General features: G+C 40.0%; 1 protein-coding gene across 1 annotated transcript in view; it reads right to left on the bottom strand.

The window, feature by feature from the left end:
* Positions 1 to 343: 343 nt before the first annotated feature.
* LOC311057166 (low-density lipoprotein receptor-related protein 4-like) overlaps positions 344 to 17,611 on the bottom strand; it is a gene marked incomplete at its 3' end in the record, with an annotated part of 19,469 nt that continues 2,201 nt past the window's right edge. The window contains exons 2-16 of the mRNA XM_084074117.1: positions 13,885 to 13,917; positions 13,412 to 13,494; positions 13,157 to 13,288; positions 9,766 to 9,953; positions 9,034 to 9,236; positions 8,093 to 8,275; positions 7,206 to 7,354; positions 6,446 to 6,539; positions 5,680 to 5,712; positions 5,095 to 5,180; positions 4,835 to 4,966; positions 2,953 to 3,140; positions 2,205 to 2,410; positions 1,285 to 1,467; positions 344 to 555 (exon numbers count right to left, since the gene is read on the bottom strand). Of these exons, the coding sequence (XP_083930243.1) occupies positions 344 to 555; positions 1,285 to 1,467; positions 2,205 to 2,410; positions 2,953 to 3,140; positions 4,835 to 4,966; positions 5,095 to 5,180; positions 5,680 to 5,712; positions 6,446 to 6,539; positions 7,206 to 7,354; positions 8,093 to 8,275; positions 9,034 to 9,236; positions 9,766 to 9,953; positions 13,157 to 13,288; positions 13,412 to 13,494; positions 13,885 to 13,917 (2,105 nt within the window). The remainder of the gene's footprint in view (positions 556 to 1,284; positions 1,468 to 2,204; positions 2,411 to 2,952; positions 3,141 to 4,834; positions 4,967 to 5,094; positions 5,181 to 5,679; positions 5,713 to 6,445; positions 6,540 to 7,205; positions 7,355 to 8,092; positions 8,276 to 9,033; positions 9,237 to 9,765; positions 9,954 to 13,156; positions 13,289 to 13,411; positions 13,495 to 13,884; positions 13,918 to 17,611) is intronic.

Genomic DNA, 17,611 nt, shown 5'->3' with positions numbered 1-17,611 from the left:
CTAAACTAAACTTAACCTTATTCCTAAACGTTACCTCACGGTGCCAAAACCTGACCTTATTCCTAAACTTAACCTCAGTAAAACAAATACAAGAATACAAGAAAACCTAATACAAGAACCGCTTGTCTGCGAAATAAATGGGGGTGACGTGTTTTGGGGCTAGTCTTCCATTTCCAGAAAGTGCAGCCACAGAGAGCTCAGACGTGCATGCTCCCATGGCTGCTCTAGCTCAAATGGGGCTGTGACGTTGAATTGTGGGTGTTCACTCTCACTCTTACTTATAGGGGGCGGGGCTAAAGCTGCATTCCATTGAATCAAAATCATAGAGTGGGTTTACACCCACTCAAAAACAGACATGAGACATAAAGCCATACAGAGAAACATAAGTGAAGCTGAGGTGAATCACCTGGCTGGCAGTGCAGATGGACATGCACTGCTTGTTGTCTGCTGTCACATAGAAGTCTGTGGGACAGGAACACTTGTAGCCCCCTCCAGGTGAGAGCAGACACAGGTTACTGCAGCCTCCATTGTTGGTCTGACATGGATGACCAGACACTGCACGGTGGAGAAAACATGCACACATATAATGACTATGAGAACACACACCTACAGTAGGTGACCAGTGGCTTTGACCAGTTTCACTTTCAAAACCTTTGCATCATGCATGTCACACAAACAGAATGCGACACACAACACCAATGGTTTTGATAAAGTGGATTGTGGATAGGACTCTATATGAAAAAACGTGTTATATCAACAAAACGCATCACATTGTGTTTGTGTGACATGCATAATGCAAGGTTTTGAAAGTGAAACTGGTCAAAGTCACTGGCCACCTACTGTATATGTTACAACAGTGATTTATAAACCTTTTGTACCCAAGACACACAGATGTGTCAGAGTTAAAATCATAAGGCACACCTGTCTTTCTTCCTTCCTTCATCCCTTTTTATTGGGGTGGAGGGGGGGGGGGGGGTTAAAAACAACTAGCTGATATAGATGAAATAGCAAAAATAGACGATCTAAAAGTTCACAACACGTTACATTTTGACGTACTGTGCACTTGTAGATCTGCTATTTTGTGGGGGGGAATAAAATAAATGCCGCCTAAAATGCAAGTAGGTAATCTTGCCTATAATTACATGATCAGAATAGGGACACCAGGTTGTTTATACAACACTTTTCAAAACAGATCAAATTATACAATAATACACAATACATAAAAGTCATAAAACAGCATGAAGAGTAATAATGAGAGTGTTGTATACAGTAGGTGGTACAGACCCTCAGGTTGTCTATAGGGGTGGTAGATGTGGATGTCTAATGGACCGATCAGGTTGCTGATGAGACTGATCTTGTTGGTTCCCTGAGTCTTGTTGGCTCTGTAGATGGATCTGGTCTCTATGTCTGTCCAGTAGATGTGATCCTCAAACAGAGTAATAGCCCAGATGTTGTCCTGACTCACAACTACAGACACACAAAACCCCAAATAAAAAGTGTCAGACTATTAAAAAATGCATGAATAAAGTATTAAAAGTGAAAGTACAAAGAAAATGGTTCTTTAACGTACACCAGATTATAACAAAGTAAATAATGTTCTCACTGCTTTCCTTGCTTTTTCTTAACCCATTAAGACCGGGAACGCATCTGTGTGTCACATTTTTAGATTTATTTAGCTATTCAAAAATAGCAGATCTACAAGCTCGTAGCGCGGCACCGAGTGCCGCGCTACGAGCTTGTAGATCTGCTATATTTTGGAAATCTTTGAATATATATATTTATTTTTAAAGCGAACATTTTTAACTCTTTTACAACTTCTGGGAGGGTGGGTCCCTGGAACAAAATATTTTTGAGATGGGGGGTCCACGGCCAAATACATTTAAAAATATGTTTTAGGATTTAGACGATTTTTTTTACAATCCCCCCAGAAGCAAAGATTTGAGTGACACATGTTCGCTTTAAAAATATATATATTCAAAGATTTGCACATTTTCACGTTTTTTTCTTCAAAAATAGCAGATATACAAGCTCGTAGCGCGGCACCGAGCGTGTATATCTGCTATTTATGAATAGCCCAAATAAATCAAAAGATGACAGAGATGTGTTCCCGGTCTTAATGGTTTAAACTAAACTATTTAAACCAAATGATCTGTACTAGAAACTAGAAATGAAAAAAGAAGTGCGTGCGTGCGTGTGTGTGTTACCTGTCTGTCTGTTGGTTCCATCCAGGTTGGCAAACTCAATGTATTTCCTCTCGTTGGTCCAGTAGATGTGATCATTGATGTAGTCTAACGTCAGGCTGTAGGGCTTGGAGATCTTATCCTTCACGATGACTCTCCTGTCGGTGCCGTCCATCCCCATCCTCCCTATGTGGGGGTTGTTGTTACTTATGTCTGACCAGTACAAGTATCTGTCAGGGAGACACTGTGTCAGGACATACAATATCAAAACTAACTGAAATAAAACAAGGCTATCATAGAGAAAATGTCCTTTTTTTGTCAATAGCCAATACATTTCTTCAGAAATAGTAATTGCAGATCTAAGATAACGATTTGTCACATTTTGGGTTGAGACATTTTTGGTGGTGTGAGCTTGCAGAATGGCTATTTTCACTATTTTCCTGCGCTTTTTAAATATTGCCCCTGACCACCCCATTTTACAAACTGCTAAAAGTCAGTTTTCTGTCCATTTCTAAAAGCATCAGTGGACTGTGGTTCTCTCAGGTGATCTCAGGTGTTATTTAAATTGTTCTTAAACAACAATGTTGTTTAAATAATGTCTAAGAATCTTTTTAGTGACCCTTCAAACTTAGATCTGCAAGAGGAACATAATATGATGCAATGCCATCAGTTTTATGTTTAGATGTAATTCAGTCTTCTTGTATCCGTGGTGTTTCACAGGATGGCTGATAAATGTAATGTGAGGTTCATGATGTCACCATAGTGCTCTTACCCGTAGCGTACATCCACAGCTATGGCGTATGGCTGGTCCAGGTCAGTGTTGAGCAGGACTGTTGGGTACGACCCGTTTAGTTTGGACACCTCTATGGTGTGATGCACAGGGTCACACCAGTAGAGGTTTCCTCCCACCCAATCAACAGCTAGACCATATGGTGTGATGGTCGACTTGTTGTGAAGGACCTGTCAATGAACCATACAAGCACTCTGAATATACTCACCATGCCTTCATTCTTAGATATGATATTGTAGACAGTGGTGTAAAGTAACTAAGTACATTTACTCAAGTACAATTTTGAAGTATTTTTACTTTACTGGAGTATTTCCAATTTTCAGTACTTTTACTTCTATTCCATCTGAGAGGCTAATATTGTACTTTAACTCCACTACAATCATTTGAAAACTTTAGTTACTAGTTACTTTGTAGATTTTGATGATTATTACAAAACATACAGTAACCACTTCAGCCCTATATACATTTTGGCCATTTGAAAATAGACGATCTACAAGCTCACAATGTGTTGCGATGCGATGCATTGTGATCTTGTAGATCTGCCATCTTCAAATGATTTTTGATTTGAAAACTTGTGAAATGGGACATTCTGCGTAATGAGTACTTTCTAATGGGACCTTCTGCACAATGAGTACTTTCTACTTTTGGTACTTTAAGTACACTTTGATACAAATACTTTTGTACTTTTACTCAAGTACATTTTTTATTTTGGACTTTTACTTGTAACAGAGTATTTTTACATTGCAATATTGATACTTTTACTTAAAGGACGACTTCACCCATTTTCAAACTATCTTCATATAATTGGTCTTCACTAATGCTCATGATAAAATGGTAAAAAAAAAATCTACTCGGTCTGTGTCTCAGAGGAGGGCTGTGGACAGTTCAGAGTCCCATCTACCAGTGACATCATCATTAGGAAGGTTTTTTTTTTCCAACAAGATTTTTAAAAATGTATTTAGATTTGTATTAACGCGAGAACAATGGCTTCTATTATTGCATTGCAACTTTCCAGGAATTACAAAGCCTGTAGTTTCTATTAGCGTGGATTCCCCATCGATGATGTCACTGGTAGACGGGTTCCTGAACTGTCCACAGCCCTCCTCTGAGAAACAAACTGAGTAGAAATAAAATGGTACCATATTATCAGCATTAGTGAGGACCAATTGTGTGTGTGTGTGTGTGTGTGTGTGTGTGTGTGTGTGTGTGTGTGTGTGTGTGTGTGTGTGTGTGTGTGTGTGTGGGCGTGCGTGCGTGCGTGCGTGCGTGCGTGCGTGCGTGCGTGCGTGCGTGCGTGTGTGTAAACACACACACACACACACACACAAACACACAAACACACACTTTGGAGCTAGGAGGCCACTTTCAGTGACATGGGATTCAAATGGTAAAAAAAAAGATGTTTTCTTTCCATTTGTTTCTCTGTATTTAGAGCCGATTTGCCACACGTGAAATCAATAGGCCTATGTTTTGAATTTAATTGTGATAAATGTACAGCTAAGCATAATATGCTTAGCTGTACATGTATTAAGCACAATGATGTATGTGACCCCCCCCCCCCCACACACACACACACACACACACACACACACACACACACACACACACACACACACACACACACACACACCCAAACACACACACACACACACACACACACACACACACACACACACACACACACACACACACACAGTTTTAGAACCACTGCACTAACTGACAGAAACACCAGGCACCCTGTTTTCTTGTTTTATATTTATCATAAAGTATTTTAAATACTAGTATAAGTACCTGAATTACAATCATTAAGCATTTTGTAAACAAGTATATCATTCATCCTCATAGTTGTCATTGTCACACTGACCTGGACGTCATTGCCGTTGATGTGCATACGACTGATCATGCTGTGGTAAGGGGGGTCCGGTTGTGTCACCTCTATCCAGTAGATCATCTGCTGCTGATAGTCAAAGTCCAGAGCCACTGCTCCCTTCAAGTCCTGTCACACCAAAGCAGTTGTGTTTAGTTAGTCTCAGACTGGAATACATTCCAGCATGTCAAAAGCAGTGTGTGTAGAATATTGTAAAGGATTACATAGGATGTGTTGTTATGTCTAATGGTTTTCACCTGTTTGAGCTCTGTGGAGCTGGAGCCGTTCATGTTGATCTTCATCAGGTTGACCAGGTTGGCTAATATGAGGAAGGGCTCCACCTCTGGAGAAAGTAAGACATTACATTTGTGTTAGTTTACCTTTAAAAAAAACACAAATCCCAAGACTATCTCTCTCTCTCTCTCTCTCTCTCTCTCTCTCTCTCTCTCTCTCTCTGAGTGTAACATTTAGATGCATAAATAAGTGGATATATGTGGACGTGTTATTCACCATCTTTTAAAAGGTTGTGATGTGTTGCCTCCCTTTGTCAAACACACCACTGACACAGTGAAGCTGCTGTATCTACTGACTCACCTTTTCCATTCACTTTAAATATAAAACATCAACATATTTACGATCAGTGACCAGCGTTGTAGAGGGTCGTTGGTTTAGTGGGGCTGTAGACTGAAAGAACGAGCCCAATCGATGGTCTTGAAGGGCGGATCCAAACGCAGACGCTAGATTCCAGCGCCGTTTCCTATTGCTTCACTAATCTATGTCCCCCCCTTTAATGGTATCATCCCACATTTTGGAAGGGCAATCAGTCGGACGGACGGACGTACCTGTTTTGTTGTGTGTTGGTTTAGCCTGGAGAGCTGTGGAGAAACATAAAAAACTAAATGAGCTTTTTTCTCCTCTTTCTCCTCTCTGCTGCTATTTATTTGACATTCACAGGGTGGGAATGAGGAACTGTGGTTTCTATCAGAGCACGCATAAAATGAAAATAGCTGACAAGCAATAGTTTGCTGTAAATTAACAGGTTTGTTGTCATTTTGTGATTTAGTCACACACGTTCACCACTAACAAACTAATATAATTATCCTTCAAAATCAATTGGCTGTGAAACACGCCTGATAAGTTGTCCAATAACATGAGAGAAGTTTTCAGGGGTCAAGTGGCCCTTAGAAAAGGACATTTGGGCTGCAGAGCTCCCTGTGAGAGCTAAGAGTGACTACAAAGTTAACATTTATTTGATGTCATCCTAGATGGAACAACACTCACTGATGAAGACAATGAGAAAGAGGAAGATTTCATCAAGAGGGAATCACTGGCAGACATTTCGCCCTAATAGATGTATGACCTCTGACCCCAGTCCGTTTTTTTTTTTTACGGGCCAGGTTTGATTTCTTCAGATTTTTGCATCATTTTGTCTGTATGTTGCATTTTTTGATGTTTTGATGTTTTGATACCCTGAAGTGAAGTATGTGGATTCAGGCTCATGGCCTAGTATACATTTTTCCAATGGGATGATACAACTTGGAATGCCAGTTAAACTCTTCAAGTGTGTGTGGACACAGGTCATTTTTAAGTCTACTTAAGTCTACTCACAGCAATCTGCAGGTTCGTCTGACCGGTCCCCACAGTCATCTACTGTGTCACATTTCCATGAGAATGGAATGCACTTGTAGTTCTTACAAACAAACTGGTGAGGGAGACAGAGGATTCTGTTTAGAATCAGTTAACAGTTCAAATAATGTACAACGCAAAAAAACATATTATTACAGTAACAGACAATATCCACCGTTTTTCCAAATGAGAGAGAGTCAACACAATTTGAGAGGAATCTGTATGTTCAAACAACAGTTAGTGAGGAGGACCAATGCAAAATATCATTGTATTTCTGTTAAAGGAGTTACTGTACTCTGTGGAACAAATGTGAAGAGGAATTGAAACAACGTACGACATGGAATGAGTTCAAACAAGATTAATGTTTAAAATGGACGTATTAAATAGAATAGCTAGCTAGTCTAGCTAGGTACGGGAGGTGTTGGTTTTGTTTTGGTGCATCATTCTGACTGCATTGTCTTGTTTGTTTTGCTTTCAATGTGAGTGTAAACACTGGGGCAGAAAGCCTAATATATATATATCGTTGTCCTACTCTTTTATCGAACATGGAACATCATTTACTGATGATGTTATAATAACTTTGACGCTGATCTTATTTATTCTCTTCATTTCTTTAGTCTTTTCTTGCTTATTGAAAACAAATAATAATAAATACATTACATTAAAATGAAGTAATGTATCAAGACCAGACATGAGACATAAAGTCATACAGAGTAACACAAGTGAAGCGGAGGTGAATCACCTGGCTGGCAGTGCAGTTGGACATGCACTGCTTGTTGTCGGCTGTCAAGTGGTGGTTGGGGGGACAGGCACACTTGTAGCCCCCTCCAGGTGAGAGCAGACACAGGTTACTGCAGCCTCCATTGTTGGTCTGACATGGATGACCAGACACTGCAGGGTGGAGAAAACATGCACACATGTAATGACTATGAGAACATACACCTACAGTAGGTGGCCAGTGGCTTTGACCAGTTTCACTTTCAAAACCTTTGCATCATGCATGTCACACAAACAGAATGTGGCACACAACACCAATGGATTTGATAAACTGGATTGTGGATAGGACTCTATATGAAAAAACTTGTTATAGGCTATCAACAAAACGCATCACATTCTGTTTGTGTGACATGCATAATGCAAAGGTTTTGAAAGTGAAAGTAGTCAAAGTCACTGGCCACCTACTGCATATGTTACAACAGTGCTTTATAAACCTTTTGTACCCAAGTCACACCAATTTGTCAGAGTCAAAATCAAGGCACAACTGTCTTTCTTCCTTCCTTCATCCCTTTATGTTTTGGTGTGGAGGGGGGGGGGGGTGGGGGTTAAAAACAACTAGCATATATAGATGAAATAGCAAAAATAGACAATCTAAAGTTCACAACATGTTACATTGTGCTGGTCTGTGCACTTGTAGATCTGCTATTTTGTGGGGGGAAATAAAATGAATGCCGCCTAAAATGCAAGTGGGTAATCTTGCCTATAATTACATGATCAGAATAGGGACACCAGGTTGTTTATACAACACTTTTCAAAACAGATCAAACAACAAAATAATACACAATACATAAAAGTAATGAAACAGCATGGAGAGTAATAATGAGAGTGTTGTATACAGTAGGTGGTACAGACCCTCAGGTTGTCTATAGGGGTGGTAGATGTGGATGTCTAATGGACCGATCAGGTTGCTGATGAGACTGATCTTGTTGGTTCCCTGAGTCTTGTTGGCTCTGTAGATGGATCTGGTCACTATGTCTGTCCAGTAGATGTGATCCTCAAACAGAGTAATAGCCCAGATGTTGTCCTGACTCACAACTACAGACGCACAAAACCACAAATAAAAAGTGTCAGACTATTAAAAAATGCATGAATAAAGTATTGAAAGTGAAAGTACAAAGAAAATGGTTCTTTAACGTACACCAGTAGAGTATAACAAAGTAAATAATGTTCTCACTGCTTTCCTTGCTTTTTCTTAACCCATTAAGACCGGGAACGCATCTGTGTGTCACATTTTTAGATTTATTTAGCTATTCAAAAATAGCAGATCTACAAGCTCGTAGCGCGGCACCGAGTGCCGCGCTACGAGCTTGTAGATCTGCTGGAAATCTTTGAATATATATATTTATTTTTAAAGCGAACATTTTTAACTCTGTTACAACTTCTGGGAGGGTGGGTCCCTGGAACAAAATATTTTGAGATGGGGGGTCCACGGCCAAATACATTTAAAAATATGTTTTAGGATTTAGACGATTTTTTTTACAATCCCCCCAGAAGCAAAGATTTGAGTGACACATGTTCGCTTTAAAAATATATATATTCAAAGATTTGCACACATTTTCATGTTTTTTTCTTCAAAAATAGCAGATATACAAGCTCGTAGCGCGGCACCGAGCGTGTATATCTGCTATTTATGAATAGCCCAAATACATCAAAAGATGACAGAGATGTGTTCCCGGTCTTAATGGTTTAAACTAAACTATTTAAACCAGATGATCTGTACTAGAAACTAGAAATGAAAAAAGAAGTGTGTGTGTGCGTGCGTGCGTGCGTGCGTGCGTGCGTGTGTGTGTTACCTGTCTGTCTGTTGGTTCCATCCAGGTTGGCAAACTCAATGTATTTCTCCTTGTTGGTCCAGTAGATGTGATCATTGATGTAGTCTAACGTCAGGCTGTAGGGCTTGGAGATCTTATCCTTCACGATGACTCTCCTGTCGGTGCCGTCCATCCCCACCCTCCCTATGTGGGGGTTGACACCATAGTCTGACCAGTACAAGTATCTGTCAGGGAGACACTGTGTCAGGACATACAATATCAAAGCTAACTGAAATAAAACAAGGCTTTCATAGAGAAAATGTTCTTTTTTTGTCAATAGCCAATACATTTCTTCAGAAATAGTAATTGCAGATCTAAGATAACGACATGTCACATTGTGACGTGTTGTGAGCTTGCAGAATGGCTGTTTTCACTATTTTCCTGAGCTTTTTAAATATTGCCCCTGACCACCCCATTTTACAAACTACTAAAAGTCAGTTTTCTGTCCATTTCTAAAAAGCATCAGTGGACTGTGGTGATCTCAGGTGAACTCAGGTGTTATTTAAATAGTTCTTAAACTACAATGTTGTTTCAGCAATGTCTAAGAATCTTTTTAGTGACCCTTCAAACTTAGATCTGCAAGAGGAACATAATATGATGCAATGCCATCAGTTTTATGTTTAGATGTGATTCAGTCTTCTTGTATCCGTGGTGTTTCACAGGATGGTTGATAAATGTAATGTGAGGTTCATGATGTCACCACAGTGCTCTTACCCGTAGCGTACATCCACAGCTATGGACCATGGCAGGTCCAGGTCAGTGTTGACCAGGACTGTTGGGTACGACCCGTTTAGTTTGGACACCTCTATGGTGTGATGTACACGGTCACACCAGTAGAGGTTTCCTCCCACCCAATCAACAGCTAGATCCCGTGGTGTGATGGTCGACTTGTTGTGAAGGACCTGTCAATGAACAATACATGCACTCTGAATATACTCAGCATGCCTTCATTCTTAGATATGATAGTGTAGACAGTGGTGTAAAGTAACTAAGTACATTTACTCAAGTACAATTTTGAGGTATTTTTACTTTACTGGAGTATTTCCAATTTTCAGTACTTTTACTTCTATTCCATCTCAGAGGCTAATATTGTACTTTAACTCCACTACAATTATTTGAAAACTTTAGTTACTAGTTACTTTGTAGATTTTGATGATTATTACAAAACATACAGTAACCACTTCAGCCCTATATACATTTTGGCCATTTGAAAATAGCCGATCTACAAGCTCACAATGTGTTGCGATGCCACGCATTGTGAGCTTGTAGATCTGCCATCTTCAAATGATTTTTATACATTTGAAAACTTGTGAAATGGGACATTCTGCGTAATGAGTACTTTCTAATGGGACCTTCTGCACAATGAGTACTTTCTACTTTTGGTACTTTATGTTCATTTTGATACCAATACTTTTGTCATTTTACTCAAGTACATTTTATATTTTGGACTTTTACTTGTAATAGAGTATTTCTACATTGCAATATTGATACTTTTACTTAAAGGACGACTTCACCCATTTTCAACCTATCTTCATATAATTGGTCTTCACTAATGCTCATGATAAAATGGTAAAAAAAAAATCTACTCGGTCTGTGTCTCAGAGGAGGGTTGTGGACAGTTCAGAGTCCCGTCTACCAGTGACATCATCATTAGGAGTTTTTTTTTTCTAACAAGATTTTTAAAAATGTATTTAGATTTGTATTAACGCGAGAACAATGGCTTCTATTATTGCATTGCAACTTTCCAGGAATTACAAAGCCTGTAGTTTCTATTAGCTTGGATTCCCCATCGATGATGTCACTGGTAGATGGGTTCCTGAACTGTCCACAGCCCTCCGCTGAGAAACAAACTGAGTAGAAACAAGGACGTATGACATAAGATGTCATGTGTAGACGGGTGACAGTGTGAAGCAGGTCAGTCCCTGTACGTCTGTGGGATTTTTTTTTTTTTTTTTTTTTGCGAGGTCAGGCATGTAGTGGGTAGTAGGATGTTTGATGCTTGTGTTTTCTGCCATGTAGTTGATTGATTTGGCCAGCATTGGTAATGCAAGACATGAGTTACAAGAATATGTAGTTGTTACCTGATAAGAAGTTGTTTAGAATTTGTTATTACATGTGTAATGTTTACATTACAATTAATTGGGATTCTATTTCAATATTTAACTATTAAGAATAGTTGGTACTATTGGTACAGTAAAACTGGTTGGTACAGTAAAACATCTTGGTAATAAGCACAGATGGACTTGAGGAGGTGTGGTACAAGAATCAATATATCAACCAATAACTTATTATATCAACAACGTTTTAGAAACAGGAACTCTCTGAGCCCCTCTTTGCAAACGTTATTGTAATATTTAAAGTCCTGTTTATTATTGTAGGCCTATATAATAATTGTCATGAAGCATCAGGGCATTAATTCACACGTTGTGATGCATTGTGAGCTTGGAGATCCATTGTTAGCTTTTAGGAATTTAGCCCCATTTGAAACCTCTCCCTGAGCAGCGATTGGAGCTATTGTCAGCTTTTCGGACTCCTAACTCCACTTGAGCTCGATTTGGGTAAAGTGGTGATAATATAATGACACATGCAAGTATCTGACAATATATGAAGTCACTATACCAACTTTGATGAGGCTGTACTGCTTTGTTTTAAAAATATAAGGTTTTCTTCATCAGATGTAATGTATTTATTTTTATTTCCTTGCCCCCCCCGACCTCCAAATACTTTTCTGTCCCTGCTTGATCTCTCTCTCAGCTAAGAGGTCCTTGACCTGAAAAACCTTGAAGACCCTGGACCTGGACTGTATTATTATATATTATATATACATTTAATCCAGTATGCTATTTCTTAATTTATTATGTTTTAAAAACATAGCAGACCTACAAGCTCACAATGCGTCGCATCCACGACGCAAACTGACTTTTTGCATGTAGACTAATTGAAGCGCAAGGGGGCGGGGGGCGGGTGGGGAGAGACTCAGCGCGCTGGAGTCAAGGCACAGAATACGGTGTTGATGACAGACAACGGATGCACGCTTATGAGAAACAACAAAAATAAAACCTGGCAAAACAGTTGCGTGCATTAGCACAAGATGAGGATAAATGAAACATTCAGTCTAAATGTCCAGTAATTCGCAACTATACAAATACTTTTTTATTTGAAACTTTAAATTTCTCTAAATATTATAAACTCTCAGGACAGCGTAATACAAATATAATTTATGAAAAGGCTACTATAGGCTATACAGTGAAGTCGTGCATTAGCACAAGATGAGGATAAAGGGAACATTCAGTCTAAATGTCCAGTTTGCTAATAATTCACAACTACAGTGCCAGATAATCACCAAGAGAGTTGAAAAAAAAGAAAAAACGTTTCAGTCATTCAGTCCGACTTCACTGTAGCCTATAGGTTTTATTTTTGTTGTTTCTCATAAGCGTGCATCCGTTGTCTGTCAACAACACAGTAGTCTGTGCCTTGACTTCAGTGCACTGACTCTCTCCCCACCCGCCCCCTTGCGCTTCAACTACATGCAAAAAGGCTGTTCGCTTCCACGACGCGTTGTCAGCTTGTAGGTCTGCTATTTTACGAATAAAGTAAGCTGTATGACCCCTCTTCTGTGAGCAGCAGACAAATACCTGCATCAACAGTGAAAAGTTGTGAATCAGACTTTGTTTTAAACGCAAGTAGTACACCCAGAAACGTTATTGTGTGTGTGTGTGTGTGTGTGTGTGTGTGTGTGTGTGTGTGTGTGTGTGTGTGTGTGTGTGTGTGTGTGTGTGTGTGTGTGTGTGTGAAACGAACCGAGGATAATCCAAATGTACTACACCCGGTCTGGCAGGGAAGGTATTCAGAAAAAACTCGGGATAACTCGGGGCTTGGCACTGAGAGAGTTAAGCACAATGATGTATGTCCCCCCCCCCCCCCCCCCCCCCCCCCGTTTTAGAACCACTGCACTAACTGACTTAAACACCAGGCACCCTGTTTTCTTGTTTTATATTTATCATAAAGTATTTTAAATACTAGTATAAGTACCTGAATTACAATCATTAAGCATTTTGTAAACAAGTATGTCATTCATCCTCATAGTTGTCATTGTCACACTGACCTGGACGTCACTGCCGTTGATGTGCATACGACTGATCATGTTGTGAGAAGGGGGTTTCGGTTGTGTCATCTCTATCCAGTAGATCATCTGCTGCTGATAGTCAAAGTCCAGAGCCACTGCTATCTTCAAGTCCTGTCACACCACAGCAGTTGTGTTAGTCTCAGACTGGAATACATTCCAGCATGTCAAAAGCAGTGTGTGTAGAATATTGTATAGGATTACATAGGATGTGTTGTTATGTCTAATGGTTTTCACCTGTTTGAGCACTGTGGAGCTGGAGCCGTTCATGTTGATCTTCATCAGGTTGTTTATGTTGGCTAAGATGAGGAAGGGCTCCTCTGGAGAAAGTGACACATTACATTTGAGTTGATTTACCTTTAAAAACACACAAACCCCAAAAAAAGACTATCTCATTCCAACTAATCTCTCTCTCTCTCTCTCTCTCTCTCTCTCTCTCTCTCTCTCTCTCTCTCTCTCTCTCTCTCTCTCTCTCTCTCTCTCTCTCTCTCTCTCTCTCTCTCTCTTTAATGTGTTGCCTCCCTGTGCCATTGCACATTTTGAGTCCGTCAGTCAGTCAGTCAGTCAGTCAGTCAGTCAGTCAGTCAGACAGACAGACAGACAGACAGTCAGACAGACAGACAGACAGACAGACAGACAGACAGACAGACAGACAGACAGACAGACAGACAGACAGACAGACAGACAGACAGACAGACAGACAGACTTACCTGTTGTGTTGTGTGTTGGTTTAGCTTGGAGAACTGAGGAGAAACATAAAAAAACAAAAACAACACATCTGTGACTGATATAAACTGATCTAAGGAGTAGATTACAGTGTGAGCCAATCAGGACCAAGGATTGGGACTATCCGTTTTAGAATAAACAACACTCACTGATGAAGACGATGAGCAAGAGGAAGATTCCATCTAGAGGGAATAACACATACATTCACCCTAATAGATGTATGACCTCTGACCCCAGTCCATAGCAGAGTTCGCCCTGTGTGTCCTGTTGACTGTCTCACCTATACAGCCATGCACCCAAAACAACACTTACACCTTGTAATCACAACATGATCCTCTCTAGTTGTGATGTGATTCATTTAGCCATCTTCTGTTTAAGTAAATCTATGACTTCATCAAATATTGAAATGAACTTAATATAGAGATACTATGACTGCGTGCGTGCGTGCGTGCGTGCGTGCGTGCGTGCGTGCGTGCGTGCGTGCGTGCGTGCGTGCGTGCGTGTGTGTGTGTGTGTTTGTGTGTGCGTGCGTGTTTACTTACAGTAAAAGTACTCAACTTTTTCAACATTTGTCAAACTTTTTGGGAAAATAGCGCAGATCTACAAGCTCACAATGTGTCGCATTGTGAGCTTGTGAATCAGCTATTTTCAAATAGACGACAAAATAGGGCTTAAGGGGTATGTTTTGTAATAACAATTTAACTCTATAAAGTAACTGGTAACTAAAGCTGTCAAATAATTGTAGTGGAGTTAAAAGTACAATATTTGCCTTTGAGATGTATTGAGAGTAGAAGTAATTTCTAAAACAGTGTTTTTCAGCTAAACGGGTGTAATTTGTACCCTTTACAAAGGCAGGATAAACATCCACCAAGGTGATGTGCACGACTAGGCCACGTCTATTTCACACCACAGCTTCAGAGCAGGGGTTCTCAAACTTTCAGGCTGCGACCCTCCAAAATAATCCTATTTGAACAGGGGACTCCCCAAAATAATCCTTTTTGAACTGGGGACCCCCCACCCTGATCACTTGGAATTGTAGGAGTTGACGCATAACATTTTGTTTGACTCGGTTCCACAGAGTTGAGAGGCGTTGTGAGCTTGTAGATCGGCACAATGTTTGCCTCTTTCTTAGGTAATATTTGAAAATTTGGCAATTTTGTATTATATAGTCAGTTGATTACTTTTGATGCAGTCATTTTTTATTTTGTAATTTATGTTTGAGGTATTAAAAAGGTCTTAAAAGTCCTTCAATTCTCACTTTACTGTCATCTAGGGACCCACTCAAAATCATTTGGGGACCCCCTGGGGGTACCGACCCACAGTTTGAGAACCAAGAGTGCATAAAGTTTAGAGCGCTCTGTCTGGCACTGACTATAGATTGTTTCTAAACTTTGCCGCATCTCTTTTTGCTGGCTCCGCCTCCTGCCATGGCGGTCGCTCTTTACCATAGCCAGTGGTTCTCAAAGTGGGGTTTTCAAAAGTATGAAATGTGTACAAATCTTTTGAAAATAGCAGATCTACAAGCTCACAATGCGTCGCATTGCGACGCATTGTGAACTTGTAGATCTGCTATTTTCAAATGGCCGGAATGTATACAGAGCTGAAGTGGTTAATGTATGTTGTATAACAACAATCCAAATGTATGAGTTGTCAAGTAATGTAGTGGAGTAAAAGTATATTATTTGCCTCTGAGATGTAGTGGAGTAGAAGTAAAAGTACTGAAAATTTTAAATACACCAGTAGAGTAAATGTACCTCAAAATTCTACTTAAGTATTGTACTTGAGTAAATGAGCGATCACAGCCACACCCAGCCTATAGCTTATCCAGGCTCCCCAACTAAATGGTTGATAGTTACAGTAGGAACCAAATGGACCCTTACGGATCAGTAACTCTGACAGTGTACAAACGGGTCCGTTTGGTTCCATTTGTACACTCTCACAGTTATGAGGGTCCTTGAAATAAAAACCTTTGAGAAGCAGCGCTGTAATTTAAACTCACACACTGTAGAGACCTGGTTTCAACCATGAGCATCACAACAAAACTATACAAAAAGTCAAAACAAACAGCTTCCATGGTGTTCATGATGATGACAATATGAACTCTACATACGTAGCTGTCACAATGAACATAATGCACACAATATACATCTGTACATGCCAATGAATACACACACACACACACGCACACGCACACGCACACACACACACACACACACACACACACACACACACACACACAGGAACACACTGTAGGCTATACATCAAAATGGAGGATGTGTTGAACAAACGTTTACCACATGAAGTGACTGCAGGAGACAAGACGTGACTGGGGGCATGTGTCCTTGATGAGTACACCAGGTTTTAAATGTCCTCCTAGCCGTGCACAAGGCTCTAGTGAGGGCTCGCTTATTTTGGGGTTTACAAAATTGTGGGATAAAAATAATAATAAAAAAAATAATAATACATCGCCCCTGGGGGTCCGCTGACCCCCTGGGAGTCTTGGGACCCCCGCGAAACATCACAGACCCAACACAGCTAGGCCAGAACGGACGCTACGCAATTGGTATGCAGAGGTGTAAAGTAACTAAGTACATTTACTCAAGTACTGTTCTTAAATTGTGTCCTATATATTACTCAGTGTCACAGTGATTTTACTGCTACTACTACAGTTATGTAAAACATATGTATTTATTGTTGGTATTTATTTACTATTGTGCTGTAATAAAATACAATATGTCTCAAAACATTACCATGCCATATAGTAGAATTATTGCAAATTAAATAAATATTAGTTCAAGAAATTGAAACAAATATCAAATAGCCTAACGCAGTGCTGCACAAACATTGTCATGCCAGGGACCCCCAAATTGATGTATTTTGGCTACGGAGCCCCATCTCAAAATATTTTGTCCCAGGGACCCCCAGAAGGAGTTCACCAAATGTTCACTTTAAAATATATATATTATGCAAAGATTTGCACAGATTTGTGCAGATCTACAAGCCTGTAGATCTGCTAATTTTGAATGGGCAAAGTATAAAAGGTTAAAGTGGTTGAAATTATTGTGATGCTGTTAGCACATTTTACAGGGGGTACATATCTATACAGTGTGTGTGTGTGTGTGTGTGTGTGTGTGTGTGTGTGTGTGTGTGTGTGTGTGTGTGTGTGTGTGCGTGCGTGCGTGCGTGCGTGCGTGCGTGCGTGCGTGCGTGCGTGCGTGCGTGCGTGTGTGTGTTTATTATAATTTATTTATTAAACACTTACTTAACATGGGTCATTGCCTTGCTGCTCTCTAGACCATCTATAACAATGGTCAGCAACAGGCAGCCCATGGGATCTACAAGCTCACCTCGAAAGATCGGCTATTTGCACTATTTGAAATTATTTTTAAAAAACAATAATGAAAGTTTTGGACATACGAGGTGTCCACCCGACAGCAACAATAACACTCAGTTTGCAAGGACAGTACAGCAGTTTAAGAATACAGATTACAGGGTAAGAAACATAATAATACTGTATAGAGCCTGATGGAAAGACATCACAGCCAAAGCAACAGCATCAGTAATTTGGTAAAAACATATCCATGAAGAATATGCACATACAATGTACGATCATAGTTCTAACAGTGTGTGTGTGTGTGTGTGTGTGTGTGTGTGTGTGTGTGTGTGTGTGTGTGTGTGTGTGTGTGTGTGTGTGTGTGTGTGTGTGTGTGT

Source organism: Gymnoscopelus microlampas, assembly GCF_963454915.1.
Source record: "Gymnoscopelus microlampas genome assembly, chromosome: 12".
NCBI lineage: Eukaryota > Metazoa > Chordata > Actinopteri > Myctophiformes > Myctophidae > Gymnoscopelus > Gymnoscopelus microlampas.
The sequence above is the reverse complement of the archived record's forward strand: the minus strand, read 5'-3'. Positions and strand labels throughout refer to the sequence as shown.